This window comes from Globicephala melas, chromosome 2 (assembly GCF_963455315.2).
Source record: "Globicephala melas chromosome 2, mGloMel1.2, whole genome shotgun sequence".
NCBI lineage: Eukaryota > Metazoa > Chordata > Mammalia > Artiodactyla > Delphinidae > Globicephala > Globicephala melas.
Window position 1 is genome coordinate 148,953,801 of NC_083315.2, and position 13,475 is coordinate 148,967,275.

The following is a 13,475-nucleotide window of genomic DNA, read 5'->3' on the forward strand; positions in this document are numbered from 1 at the left end:
ATACCAGGGACTGCTATGATTATGCCACTTGGTCAATGTCCCTCTTAAAGCACAGTCCCCAGAATGGGACATGGCACTCCAGGGGTCCTCTAAGTTCCAGCACCTGATGCCAATTTGGATGGCACTCCCTGGGCTCCTGCCCATTATACCCACACCCTGGGCTCTTCTACCCAGATGGGCTCCCACCTGCTTATGCCCTTCTCCCTTCCCTTGCAGGGCACAGGAAGCCCCTTGAGAGCCACCCCAGCTCTGGTGTCAGTCCCCTCACACTGGATCTTGGCTTATCTGCCCCCAACCTCTCCACCCCCGCTCCACCCTGGGCTGTGACTCAGCACTGAACTGAGCCCCACTGATGCTGGAGACCCCTCGAGGCCCAGGCCCACCCTGCCAGCCCACCTGTGTAGTGATAAGTTGCCAACGGGTGGTTGTGGAGCCGCAGCGGCTTCTTCAGTAGCAGCCTATTCAGCGTTTCCTAAAAGGGAAGTGAAGAAAAGGTCAAGGCCCTGGCCGGGGTCTTGGTGGGCAAAATTCGGACCTCTGAGTAGGGTGGGCACCCACTCTTGGCCCTCTTAACTGTGGAGGGGCAAGAGGTCTGGCAGGATGGCAAGGGCATGGGGGTTGGGTCGCTCAGGGCCTCTTAAAAGAGGAAACACATGGTCCCCAAGGCAGGCAGCCACAGATAGAGAAGGCCCTCAGTGACAGCCCCGTCCGAGGGTGGGGACCCACTACCCAGGATCAGAGACTGGGGTGGACCTTGCACAGCAAAGTCTGTAGTTTGGAACCAGGGCTCCCTCAGGCCGACCCCCTACCATCCCCAACTTGGTCAGACCTTCCTGCCTGCCTCAAATCAGCTCGCCGACAGGCCTAGCTCATGGACAGCACACACACGGATCCCTGCCACCCTCCCCAAGGGGCCCTCCCTCCACCAGGGGCAGTGTCTCACCAGGATGTCTCCCCTGGACTCGTGCAGACAGTGCAGGGCCAGCTCCTGGTTGGTGCCAGCTCCAGGGAAAATGCTGGAGCAGGCAGCTGTCAGCAGGTCTTCCACTGGGGAGGGAGGAGAGAAAGGCACTTTTAGGGCTGGGCTGGGCAGGGCTGCATGGGGCGGAGCCTAGCCCACCCACTGCCCAACAGCCAGCCTTTGCCTGCTGGCTCGTGACCTCTCACCTTGCCTCTGCTTCTCCTGGCTGCTCTCTAAGTCCTCCCATGGCTGCCACACCAAGTCGGCCTTGTGGGAGTCTGCGGCTGCCAGGGCGCGGTCCCTCATCGAGGGGATTTCTGCTTGGAACCGGGAGCCCACGTTGATCCGTCTGCAGGGGCGGAAAGGGCAGGGAGTGAGGCTTCACCATGTGGGGATGGGGAACCCTACTTCCTCCCTGAGGATGGAGAAGATGCGGGGGTAGCTGGCAGAGGCTGAGCGCGGCAAGGCTTCAGCTGGGTGTAAGGGAACCTGGCTTCTAAGAGGACAGCCTGGCAAGCGGCACCTGGTGCTGTCAGAAAGGCAAGGCCCAGAGGTTGGAAAGGGGAGAAGAAGCTCCAGGTTTACAGACAGGGAAAGACTCTTGGACTGCCCTTCTAATTCTCCTCAGAGGCAAATTCAAACTGAGCTGGTCCTTTCCTTCCCTGTGACTTCCACACAGAAGCTGGGGTGGGGATCAGTGAAGCCCAGGGCTAAGTGCAGAAGCCCAGAGAGGTCTGCTCAGCCCCCAGCCCACAGAAGCCTCCTCTTCCTCGTAGGGCCCACCTGCATGCACCGGACTCCAGCTGGCCACCCTCACCCACCGAGCCAGAGGCTGGGCTGAACTTACGGCTCGATGCTCACTGGGGTGGCCTCCCCCATCACAGAGAGGACAGGCGGGGTGACTTCAGCGCTATCTATGGGACAAAAGGCAGGTTAGTAAATGGCACCCTCTGCGCTTCAGCAAAGCCACCCTCTCCAACCCTAGGTGGCTGCTCTTTACGCACAAGAGCCACAGCAGTGACTCTGAGGTTCACACTGGGAAATCAGGCACCCTGAGTCCTGGCTCTGCAGCCTGCAATTGTGACAACCAGCTGTGACTTTACCAAATACGTGGGTGCCTCCGTTTTCACGCCTGCTGAAAGGGGCTGTTGCTACCTATCTCCCTAGGTTGATGTGAGGATTGAATGAAATCATGCACAAAGCTGAGCCCTCGATAAATATTAGCTACTCTTATTACTACTGCTACCAGTTCCACTACTAGAGCCATGTTCTGCCCCGGGAGCGCCCACAGTACAGCATTAAGTCCAGCATTCAACTATGGTTGCTCTAGTAGAGAGGCTGAAACTTCCGCCACACAAACGAGGTGGTGAAGGAGATCACTGTTTCATAATTATCTTCTCACTTCCTTGCTGGGTTCTCTGCCTTGGTTTCTCCCGAGCTAATCTTAACGCCCTGTGTGATCAAGACACTCTCTTGCTCCAAAAGCAAAATCTGCTGACTCCTCTCTGCAACCTGAGAGAAAACTTCGACTCCTCAGCGCAGTGTTCAAGGCGGTTCCCCTGCCAGCTATGCATCCCACCACCGCCTTGCCTGGACCGTCCATCTTTGCAGGCTGCTCCCTCATGGCCCCTCGCGCTCCCTGCACAGTCCCACCTCTGGGCCTTTGCACCTCTCCTTTCTTCTGCCTAGTGTGCCCTCCCCACCTGCTTCCTAGTTCAAGCTCAGCTTTAGCCCCACCCTCTCTTCAATAAATGCTTTCCTCACCACTAGGGCTAGCAGCCTCTGCAGGCTTCACTCACTGACTGCTGATCCCACTCTGCCTGAAACTTCTGCTTTCCTGTCTCCCAGGCTTTCAAGTCAACGCCCTAATGACCCAGCACTCTCTTTAGAACAGACCACGGTGTCCCACACATTACTGGTGCCCTCACAGGACCCAGTTCAGGCTTTACACCTGAGTGCAAGAAAATCCTCATGGATGGACAGACCTCTTCTTTGCCGCCAAGCTGGTCTCAACAGCAACTTCTTCCTGCACAACCTAGGCATGGAGAGAAGCTTCCAAGCTTCCAGTAGAAGTGGAAGAGCCAAAGGCCAGCCAGCCCAGGGTGAGCCACTTCTCACCCAGACACCAGAGGGTACCAGAGAGGCATGCCACGATGAGGTCAGGGTCAGAGGTTAATCCGGGGACCGCACTGCCTCACCTCTGTGCTACCTCTGGTCGGGATTACTCTCCATCTTCTCTATCAGCCTGAGATAGGATTATCCCATTTTTCAGGGGAAATGAATTCTTGTATGGAGTGGGCAACATTTTTCAGCAATTCACCACCCAGGCCAGCCAAAAGGTCTGCTCTGGGCCAAAATGACTGTTCAAGAGACACAGGAGACAGGATCTGCCACCTAATATTAAGAACAAATGTGACACACCAGGCACAATGTAAAGTGCTTTACGTGTGTTGATGCATCTGGACCTCACCACAACCCTCTGAGGTAGCTATTAGGTTGAACCATAGGAAACTGCTGTTTGTGGTTCTAAAAATAGCTGAATACATATTGGCAATTTCATCATTAACCAAACACTACTAACATCCTCATTTACATGCTGAAGAAACTGAGACCCAGGGAGTTTAAATCACTTCCACAGGGGATGGAACAGTAAATTGTGGAATTGGGATTTAAGTCCAAGCAGTTGGGCTGACACCTCCTCTCCCCAACCACAGCGTGTACTTGAGCCAGGACAGCCTCCTTCTCTCAAAGGAGACAGCAGAAGTAGAGCCCCTTTTCCCATGGCATTCCAGCCCAACCCCGGCAGTGCCAGAAGCTGAGTCTTCCCTACCCACCGCCCTCCCACAATGCCTGCCCTCACGGCTGCTGAGGGGGGATCACTCACTAGACCGGAGCAGGGTGCGATGGGCACTCTTTGGCGTGATGGGAGGAGGGGCTGGGATGCTGCTGGTCGACATGATGGCATTGAAATAGAGTCCAGAGCCTTCCCGCACGGGGCTGAGGATGGGGGGTGGTGTATAGGGGGGCAGCTCAAAGCTCCGCTCGGAGGGGTGGTCAGCTAGGCGGACAGGGGAGCGCAGGTGGCTCTGGTACGGGGTGATGTTGGAGTAGACGGGAGGGGCGATGAAGGTGCCCGCCTTGGTGGGGATGATCAGAGGCTCAGGCCTCGGCCGCTGCTTTGGTTTCCGCACTGAAGGTTCCCCCTCCAACTTGGCGTTCATGTCCTCAGCCTGGAGAAGGAAACAGGCCAAGATGGCTCAGCCACCTACAACCTGGGAAAAACTGAAGTCTTTTTTTTTTTTTTTTTTGCGGTACGCGGGCCTCTCACCGCTGTGGCCTCTCCCGTTGCGGAGCACACGCTCCGGACGCGCAGGCTCAGCGGCCATGGCTCACGGGCCCAGCCGCTCTGCGGCACGTGGGATCTTCCCGGACCGGGGCACGAACCCGTGTCCCCTGCATCGGCAGGCGGACTCTCAACCACTGTGCCACCAGGGAAGTCCCATAAAAACTGAAGTCTTGACCACTGCTTGCCAGTTTCACCTTTGGAACTTAGTCTGCCCACCACACCCACTAAGGCAAGCCTGAGACAGGAAGCAGATCCTAACGCCCTTCTTACTGCCTCCTCTAGGGCAGGGGTCAGCACTCTGTCTCTGTCAAGGGCCAGATAGTATATATTTTAGGCTTCGTAGGCCACACACGTATTCTTTGGTGCATATTCTTCTTCTCCTGACCCCACCCCCGGCCCTTTTAAAATAATCCTTTGAAAAGTGTAAAAAACAGTCTTAGGGCTGGATTTGGTTCACCGGTCATAGTTGCCAACCCCTGCTGTAAAGTATGCTACAGGGCAGGGAACTATTGTAGTTCAGGGCCAGGCCTGGAACTGGATTGCTTGGACTGGGATCTACTTCCTTTAATCACCACTTAAGATACTTAACTCTGTGTGCATTACCATTTTTAACGTGGGAATAACAAATGCCTACCTAATGGGGTAGCTATGAGGACTAAATAAATGAATACATGGAAATCACTGAGAACAGTACCTGGTACATAGTAATTACTCAATCAATACTGACTGCTATCACTACTTAAACTCCAAGCTCTGCATTAGATGGAGGCCCATATCGCGTGCCAAGACCCAAGCTAGGCACGGGACCACAGAGTGAACAGGACAGCCCTGTCCTTGAAGAACTTTCATTCTCATAGTATTGGTCCTACCTTTGCTGTCAAAGGTTAGTCCTTCTGGCTGACACTTCTCCCTGCTCGGTATGCCTTGTGGGCCTCCATACAGAATAGAGGGCAGGGCTGTACAGGAACAGAGGCCTTTCCTAGCTGCGTCCCTATCCTCTCAAGAGAGAATGGAGGCCTACACGAGTGAGTGACATCGATCATCTCCCTGGGTGCACAGGTGAGACTGGCCACGCTGACTGGGCCCAGGAACAACAGGCTTTCTCCCCGTCCCAGGTTCCAGCTCCCACAAGACCTTCCAGCAGAGGGCCCTGAGTCCCCATGAGCCTTGGCCATGTCTTTTAGCCATCTGTGCCCTCTCTGCTCTTTTACAGACTAGGAAGAAATGACATTGCTCATTCTCTCCCCCTAAGGGGAACAATATGATTGCACAGAAAAAAATGCAGTGGAGCCAAAGGCCCCCAAACTTCTAGACAAGAAATCCAACATGAACTCAAGCTAGCTGTTAATGATTTGTGATTTTATAGGGAAAATGGATTTAAACTATTCTAAATATTTGACAATATTTTTCATATTGATTGTTTGTTTATTTATTTATATAGGCTGCATTGGGTCTTCGTTTCTGCGCACGGGCTTTCTCTAGTTGTGGCGAGCGGGGGTTACTCTTTGTTGCAGTGCACGGGCTTCTTATTGCGGTGGCTTCTCTTGTGGAGCACGGGCTCTACTAGTGTGGGCTTCAGTAGTTGTGGCTTGCGGGCTCTAGAGCACAGGCTCAGTAATTGTGGCGCACGGGCTTAGCTGCTCCGCGGCATGTGGGATCTTCCTGGACCAGGGCTCAAACCCGTGTCCCCTGCATTGGCAGGCGGATTCTTAACCACTGTGCCACCAGGGAAGCCCTCATATTGATTTTTTAGGTGTGATGACGTGGGAAGGAAGGAAGGAAGGGAGGGAGGGAGGAAGTAAGGGAGGGAAAGAATCCTTATGTATGGTGCACTTCAGGTACAAAACCAAAGTATTTATGGATGGAATGATGTGATGTTTGGGATTTGCTTCAAACAAAATCCAGTGGCAGGGAGAAGTAGAGGTACAAATGAAAGAAGACTGGTTGTAAAAGAGGGTGATGGCTAAATATTAGGACTCATTATACCATTTTCTCTACTTCTGTGCATGATTGAAAATGTCTGTAACACAAAGAGAGAGAAAGAGAAAGAGAAAGACCTCCCCAAAAGCCTGGTATAGTGAGAGTCCTCAGGCAGGATTCAAGAGATCCAAATTCTAGGGCTAGCTCTGCCACTACTTGGCTGTATGATCTTAGGTAAGCCTCTGGCCTTTTCTGGACCTATTTCCTCATCTATGAAATGGGTATGTTGAGCTGTGTAGTTGCTCAGGCTCTTTCCTGCCATCCTCAGGACAAGCTGCCCAAGGCTCCAGCCTCCACCACAAACTCTCCCCCAACCAGAGAACAAGATTCCAGAGAGCAGAGACTGTGCTACTCATGATGATCTTGGAGCTCTCCTTTCTGTTATAGACAACAGGCACGCAGGCCAACCCTCCAGTTGCGAATGACTAATAAAATCTAGATGCTGTACAAAACCACATTTCTGCAGGTACCAGAGAACAAATTAGTTGGCAAAGAATTAAATGGCCAAGATCCAGGGAAAAAAAAGGAAAGCCAAAAAGGTGAGCCGAGCATTTAGAATTGTGCTTTCCCTAGAGATAGATGCTGTTATGGAAGAGACAACGGAGAGGCTGAGAAACTGGGTAAAGCTTTTAATAAATTCAAGGAGCCAGCAGAATAAAAACTGGAGTTTAGAGCTTGCCAAGGAAGGAGAGCCTGGTGAACCCCTAGGCTTTGGATTGGGACTCCAAAGGGCTATATCCTCAGAATAAAGGTGAATCAGATATAGATTAGTTCTCAAATGGAATAATGCCCAGCTTCAAATCATCTGATTAAGTTAAAGTAATCCAGGATTGCTTGTGCTCTTTGCTACCTGTCAGATGCAAAGACAAATCCTCTCCAGTAGAGGAGAACAGCAACCAGAGTCTTTAATTACCTCAACAATTTTTCATATATAATGTCTGACATTCAATAAAAAATAGCCAGATATACAAAAGAGTAAGATGTGATTTAAAAACAAGAAATAGCAGATAATGAACACAGACCCACAGGGATCCCACTAACGGAGCTATGAGACATAAACTTTAAGAAGACTATGCTTGGGAATTCCCTGGTGGTCCAGTGGTTGGAACTGGGCGCTTTCACTGCTGGGGCCCATGTTCAATCCCTGGTCGGGGAACTAAGATCCCACAAGTCATGCGGTGTGGCCAAAAAAGGAAAAAAAAAAAAAGAAAAGAAAAGAAAACTATGCTTAAGTTATGCAATAAAATAAAAGGCAAGGTTGAAGATCTCATCAAAGAACTAGGAACTCTAAAAATGAACCAAATGAAAAATCAGGTTACTGAAAAATAAAATAACTGAAGACAAGAGTTCAATGAATGGGCTTAACAACATATTAGACACAGCTAAAGAGAGAACTGGTGAACTGAAAGATAGGTCAGACTTAAAAAAAAAAAGAAATGGAAAACATAGAAAAGTGCATGACAGACAAAATAGGGGATACAGTGAAAAGCACTAACAAAACGTGTAATTGGAGTCCCAGAAGGAGAGGAGAGAGAATATGGAGCAGAAGCACTCTAAACAGGATAAATACAAAGAGAACAATACTTAGGTTTCACAGCAAAACTGCTGAAAACCAATGACAAAAAAAAAATCTTAAAACAAGATAAAAAGATACCTTACATTCAAAGGAGCAACAATATGGATTATAGTGATTTCTCAATACTGTACCTACAATAGAAGCCTGAAAACAATGGAATGACATCTTTAAAGTGCAAAGAAAAAAAAAAAATTACCAACACAGAATTCTCTACCCAGCAAAGTTATCCTTCAAAAATGAAGATGAAATAAAAACATTTTCAGACAATCAAAGACTAATAAAATTTATCACTAACAGACTCACACTAAAGGAACTAAAGGAAATACTAAGGGATGTTCTTCAAACAGCATATAAATGAACTGAGATGGAAGCTTGGAGATATGAGAAGAAATAAGCAACAAAACACTCTTAAGTATTTGAATAAATCTAAAATGAACAACAACTGAACAAAACCATAATGTTATAATGTCCTATCAATGTTAAAATATAGGGAGAATGAAAAGTCATGTCAATAATTCTACAAGTTAGGGGTTAGGGGAAAATGGAGTTAAAGGGTTATAAGAACTCTGCATTGTCCAAGAAGAGGCAAAGCACTAACTTACATTAGATTTCAATAAGCTAAGAATGCATTTTAATCTCTAGGAATGCTTCTCAACCAGAGGATTAAGCTCTAATGTCATAAGGCATTCACTATGTAATAAGTTGACTTCTCTCCTACACCTCTAGAATGGTACTAGCTATGTACCATCCTCCAGATAATTGAGAAAATGGTCACTCAAATCCCCTTCTGTAGGGCTTAATTCTCTAATAGAAATCCAGGTAATAAAGGTTGCTATGGTAATCACTAAAGGAGTAATACATAAGTATATAACTAATAAATTAATAAAGAGGGGAAATGGAATAACAAACCCAATCAATCCAAAGGAAAACAAAAAAAGAGGAAAAAAAAGGAAGAAAGAAAAGGCAGGATGGGATAAGTGGACGACATATTTAAACCAAAGTTTATCAGTAATTACATTAAATGTAAACTGTATCAATGCTCTAACGAAAAGACAAAGGTTGTTAGAACAGACGATAACAAACCCCAATTATAAATCCAGTTGAAAGATATACCTTAAGTAGAAGGATACAGAAAGGCTGAAAGTAAAAAGATGGAAAAGATACACATCCCATCCTCCTCGCACCCACACTAAGGGAAAGAAAGAGAAATATCTGACAAAGTAGACTTTAAAAGGCAAAAAGATTACTAAAAATAAAAAAAGAAACATTTCATGATGAAGTGTCTAATCCAGTTCTAAATAAGTATGCAATTAACATTGCATCAAAATGTATAAAACTAATACTGACAGAACTAAGAAAAAATAGACAAAACCTCAATCTTAGTGGGAGAGTACAACATACATGTTTGTACTGACAGAACAAGCAAACATTTCTATATCCCAGTACCTAGCACAAGGCCTGACCCACATTAGAGGCCAAATCAAAATTTGCTGACCTGAAATAAAAGATTCATACATTTTGGATTTTCCTAAACAGTCCAAATTTCAAGTATAAAATTGTCTCTTTGTCCCTCATAAGTTCATTTGTCCAAAAGTTTTGTTTGGAAAATATAAATAATATCCCCATGGGTGACTTGAATCCCTCCTATACTGCCATGTTCTCCCTTTTCCCATATAATATTAGGTCACCAGGAGCACCCAGGTACTGAGCTGCTTGCATGGGGCGCCTCTCATACCTGAGCTGGGGCATCAGTCCCGGGGATACGGGTGGACCGCCTGCGGGTGACGATGACCGACGGCTTGTGTTCAGTGGGGTTCTGTTCAGGACCCTTTCCATCCTCGTCAACACCTCCAGCTTGGGCTGCCTCAGTTGGGTCCACAGCCCGCACAGGCACAGACACTGGGATTATGAGGGGTACCATCCCGCTGTCCTCTCGTGCTCGCTTGGCAGCTAAGGAAGGCTCAGAAAACTCCACCCCACACTTGGTAGTTGAAGCCAATACACTTTTCCGCTTCTCCTCAGAGCCACTGGCATCCTGGAGAAGGAGAGAGAGAGGAAATGGAGACGGTTAGAAGGTAAGTCCTGATCTGCTGGTCCGGGACCCCTAATCCCGTTTGATTCAGGGACTCAAACACCCATGACGGTTCCCAATGGTCTTTGGCAACCTGGCCTTTCCCTGACCACCTTTTCCCCCACCATATTCCCAGATACTCTCCATAACCTCCCTTCTGCCAGGTTCTCCCATCCTGGCCTGGAGCAGGAATCCCCAGATGGCCAACTCAGGCCAAAAGTGGCTAATCGATGTGTTCTGTTCGGTCTACACGGTGCATGGCATGTGAAATAGTATCTACATATTCAAAACATATCTCTGCAAAAGAAAGCAAGCAAGGAACCTGTGCCAAGGTAAGGGTGGTCTTTCGATCTATTTCCCCACTGGCAACTGGCTGGAGTGAAGTCAAGTTCTGCAGCCTCCTACATATAGGTCTGGCCCTATAGGCTTCGAGGGTTGAGACCTCCAGTGAGGGAAGGGGCAAACACTGGCTTTGGAGTCAGATACTAGCTTCTGTCCTACCTTTGTGACCTTGGGAAATCCCACTTGGGCCTTAGCTTCTTTAGCAATAAAATGGGATAAATGCCAGCATCCCTCTCATAGGGTTTGATGAGAAATTACTTGTGATCAAAGATAAGAAACTCCAAGTACAACACAGGTGCTCAAATTCTATTCATTCTTCTTCCCCATTTAGATTGTCTTTTTCCAATCAACTTTATTGCTGTATAATTTACACACAACAGAATGCACCTATTTTTAATTATAGTTTGATGTATTTTGACAAGTATAACCACCTGTGTAAACACTACCACATTCCTGTCTTTTAGCACACTGGATCTGGAAATGGTTTCACCTCCCTCTACTTCCAACCCTGCAAGTCCCAAATGAAGAAGGCAACCCACGATGGTGTATTGCATTTTCCTGCCTGCAACCCTGCGTGTGTATAAAACCCATCTGCCCTTCAGGTGTGGATACACCTACGTAGAGATTCTTTGCATGCAGAGAGTTCAGAACTCCCTGAAATGGATGGGTTCTTTCATTTCCTTCAATGAAGGGAGAAAACTGCCCTTGTGACCCTGGAGTCACTTGCTCTTCCCTGGCCCCAGACACAGCTCGCCCTGCCCTCCGCCAGGTCTGTCCCCAGCCCATGCCGCTCTCACCTTTGTGTTCTGCAGTGAGGCCAGCTCCACTGCCTTCTGGGCCAGGGTCAGCAAATTGGCCTCCTGGGACGCCCGGCGCCTCCGTCGAGTGCTCTGGATCACCCCACCCCGTAGCACCTGCCCACAGTCCCCTGTGCCCACAGCCCGCGTGCCCTCCTCGCTGCCCATGGCAGGAGCCTCCCGCTCCCGGCCATTGGGTGCCAGTCTCTCCCCGTCCGACAGCAACTGCGACTCCCTCAGCTCCAGCGGGAATCCCAGAGCTTCAGGATGGGGCTGCCCCAGGGGGCCGGGCGGCGGCTGCTGCAGGGGCCAGTGGTGCAGGAACAGGTTGCTGGCGGGATCCTGCCCAGGTTGGGTGCCAGCCCCATCCAGGGTGGTGGAAGGCAGGACGCCCTCCTTAGAGAGGCGGCGGGAACGGCGGGGAAAGGCGATCTGGGCCTGAGGTAGCACAGGCTGCGGGGCTGACTCCTGCAGGAGGGCCTTGCGCAGTTCTGGGTTCATGTCAGGGTTTGGGGGGAAGGGGTAGGGTGCCAGGCTGTGGTGAGCCAGGTGGGACTGACTCAGCGGCCCGGCTGGCTGCAGGCCAAAGTCCTGGGGCTGCTGAGAGGGCGGCTGCTGCATGGGGTAGAAGTTCTCAAAGAGCTGCATCTGGGGCAGGGCCGCCTGCTGCTGCTGCTGCTGCTTCTGCGGTGGGAAGGCGGCAACGGGGTTGGGCGGCGATGGGCCCTGCCGGAAGACCTGCCGGTTCATCTGGTGGCCGAACGCCAGCTGGAAGGGCTGCAGGGGCAGCGTCTGGTTCGGCGGCTTCTTGGCCACATGGAAAGAGTTCAGGGGTGCCTGGGGCCGCCCAACCTCCAGCTGCACCTTCTGCGGCACCATCGGCCGCACAGCGTTCCCAAAGCGGTCCAGCTGTGGCCCCCCTGCTTTCTCCCGCTTCAGTGGCTCAGGGTGGTTATAGTAGGTGGAGACCCCCATGCCAGGATGAGGGCTTCCCTTGGGTCCACTGTAAAGGGGGAGGCTGTGGCGATTCCATGTTGAGTGGGGCGGAGGCTGGCCCGGCTGCTGCTGCCAGCCGCTGTCACTGACACCCCCAACCCCTCCACGCTCCGGGCCCCGCCCTGGAGCCATCACAGAGTTGGGCCACTTGACCGAGCCCACCTGCTGAGACAACATGGTTCGCTCAGACCCATACACCACGGAGTTCAGCAGGGCCAGGCTGTTGGAAGGCGGCAGTTCCACAGGCTGGGAGGCGGGGGCAGCCCCTGCCGGACCCTCGTGCGCAAAGTAAGGCTCCTCCTTCACTCTGGACGGTGGAGGGGCCGGGGGCTGCTGTGGTGCTTGCAGGGGTTGGAGCTGCTCCTTGGGAGCTGGTTCTTGGTCCCCAAAGAGGCAACGCTTCCGCTTGTTCTGAGCCTTGGGCTGGGCCTGGAGGTTCATGGTGTGGCCAACTGGGCCCCGGCAGTGAGACCTACTTCACCAGTCACCCATCCCCTGGGGGATGGTCCTGCTGGAAGCTTGGCCCTAGTCCAGCAGCCAGAGGGGGCAGAGGAAACGCTGGATGATGCGGTCGGGCACGGGGAGAAAGAACTGCTGGCGCTTCCTTCCTTTTTGCAGAGAGGCTCTCAGGCTCCTCTACTGTTCCCAGGTCATGATGCTCCACGGGGCCCTGGAGCCTGCAGACAGAAGAACAGTAATAGTGTCAGCCACAGCCTCCCAGGATGCCCCAGAGGGCAGCACAAGTGTGAGGGGAGGGTCTCAAGGGTCCTACAGTTCCACTGCCTCCTGGGGACAAGCCCAAGGTCACAGAGCAGCATCGGTGAAGCAGGAGCCAGGACCTTGGGGGAGCTACCAGAAGGCGGCAACATCCCCCAGGGTGCTCTGGGACTCCCCCTTGTCCCACCACCTCGCCCTCCTGGTTAGTGTCCAGGACTGCTGTGTTTGGTTGTGTAACTTGCGCAATGCGCAAAAGCACCCGCCGAGGGGGCAAGTGGGGCTGAGATCCAGCCTGAGCCCCTGCAGTCAAGCTGGGATAAGGGGTAACAGAGGCCATGCTGGGTTCCGTACTCGTCTGAAGCCAGGCCCCAGCCTACTGGGCAGCCAAGCAGGTCCTCTCACATCTGTCCAGGCAGTGGCCTCCCCAGTAGACCCCGCAGGAGTGTTTTCAGCCAATGCCTCCTCTGACACTCCATGCACCTCTCAGACAGGAAATGGAGAAAACAATAGTCATTCCCAACTGTGCAGCCCATGGGTCGGGAGGTCCACCAGGCCCTTGCAGAGTCCTGGGTCCACGTCCTTTACACTGAGGCACGTAGGTGAGGCCCCGAAGCGTGTGTGCAGTCCTAACCCCACCCCTGGGAGGAGCTGCTGGGTGGAACTGTGGCTGCTAGTGTTCCCCAACCGAG

The 13,475-nt window shown here is 51.3% G+C and overlaps 1 protein-coding gene across 3 annotated transcripts in view; it reads right to left on the minus strand.

Moving 5' to 3' along the window:
* The window catches only part of MIDEAS (mitotic deacetylase associated SANT domain protein), a 66,902-nt gene that overhangs the window by 10,056 nt on the left and 43,371 nt on the right, over positions 1 to 13,475 (minus strand). For all 3 annotated transcript variants that reach the window (XM_030831660.3, XM_030831659.3, XM_030831658.3), the window contains exons 2-8: positions 11,074 to 12,746; positions 9,599 to 9,898; positions 3,846 to 4,191; positions 1,809 to 1,875; positions 1,168 to 1,310; positions 944 to 1,047; positions 397 to 472 (exon numbers count right to left, since the gene is read on the minus strand). In XM_030831660.3, the coding sequence (XP_030687520.1) occupies positions 397 to 472; positions 944 to 1,047; positions 1,168 to 1,310; positions 1,809 to 1,875; positions 3,846 to 4,191; positions 9,599 to 9,898; positions 11,074 to 12,510 (2,473 nt within the window). In that variant the 5' untranslated portion in view covers positions 12,511 to 12,746. The remainder of the gene's footprint in view (positions 1 to 396; positions 473 to 943; positions 1,048 to 1,167; positions 1,311 to 1,808; positions 1,876 to 3,845; positions 4,192 to 9,598; positions 9,899 to 11,073; positions 12,747 to 13,475) is intronic.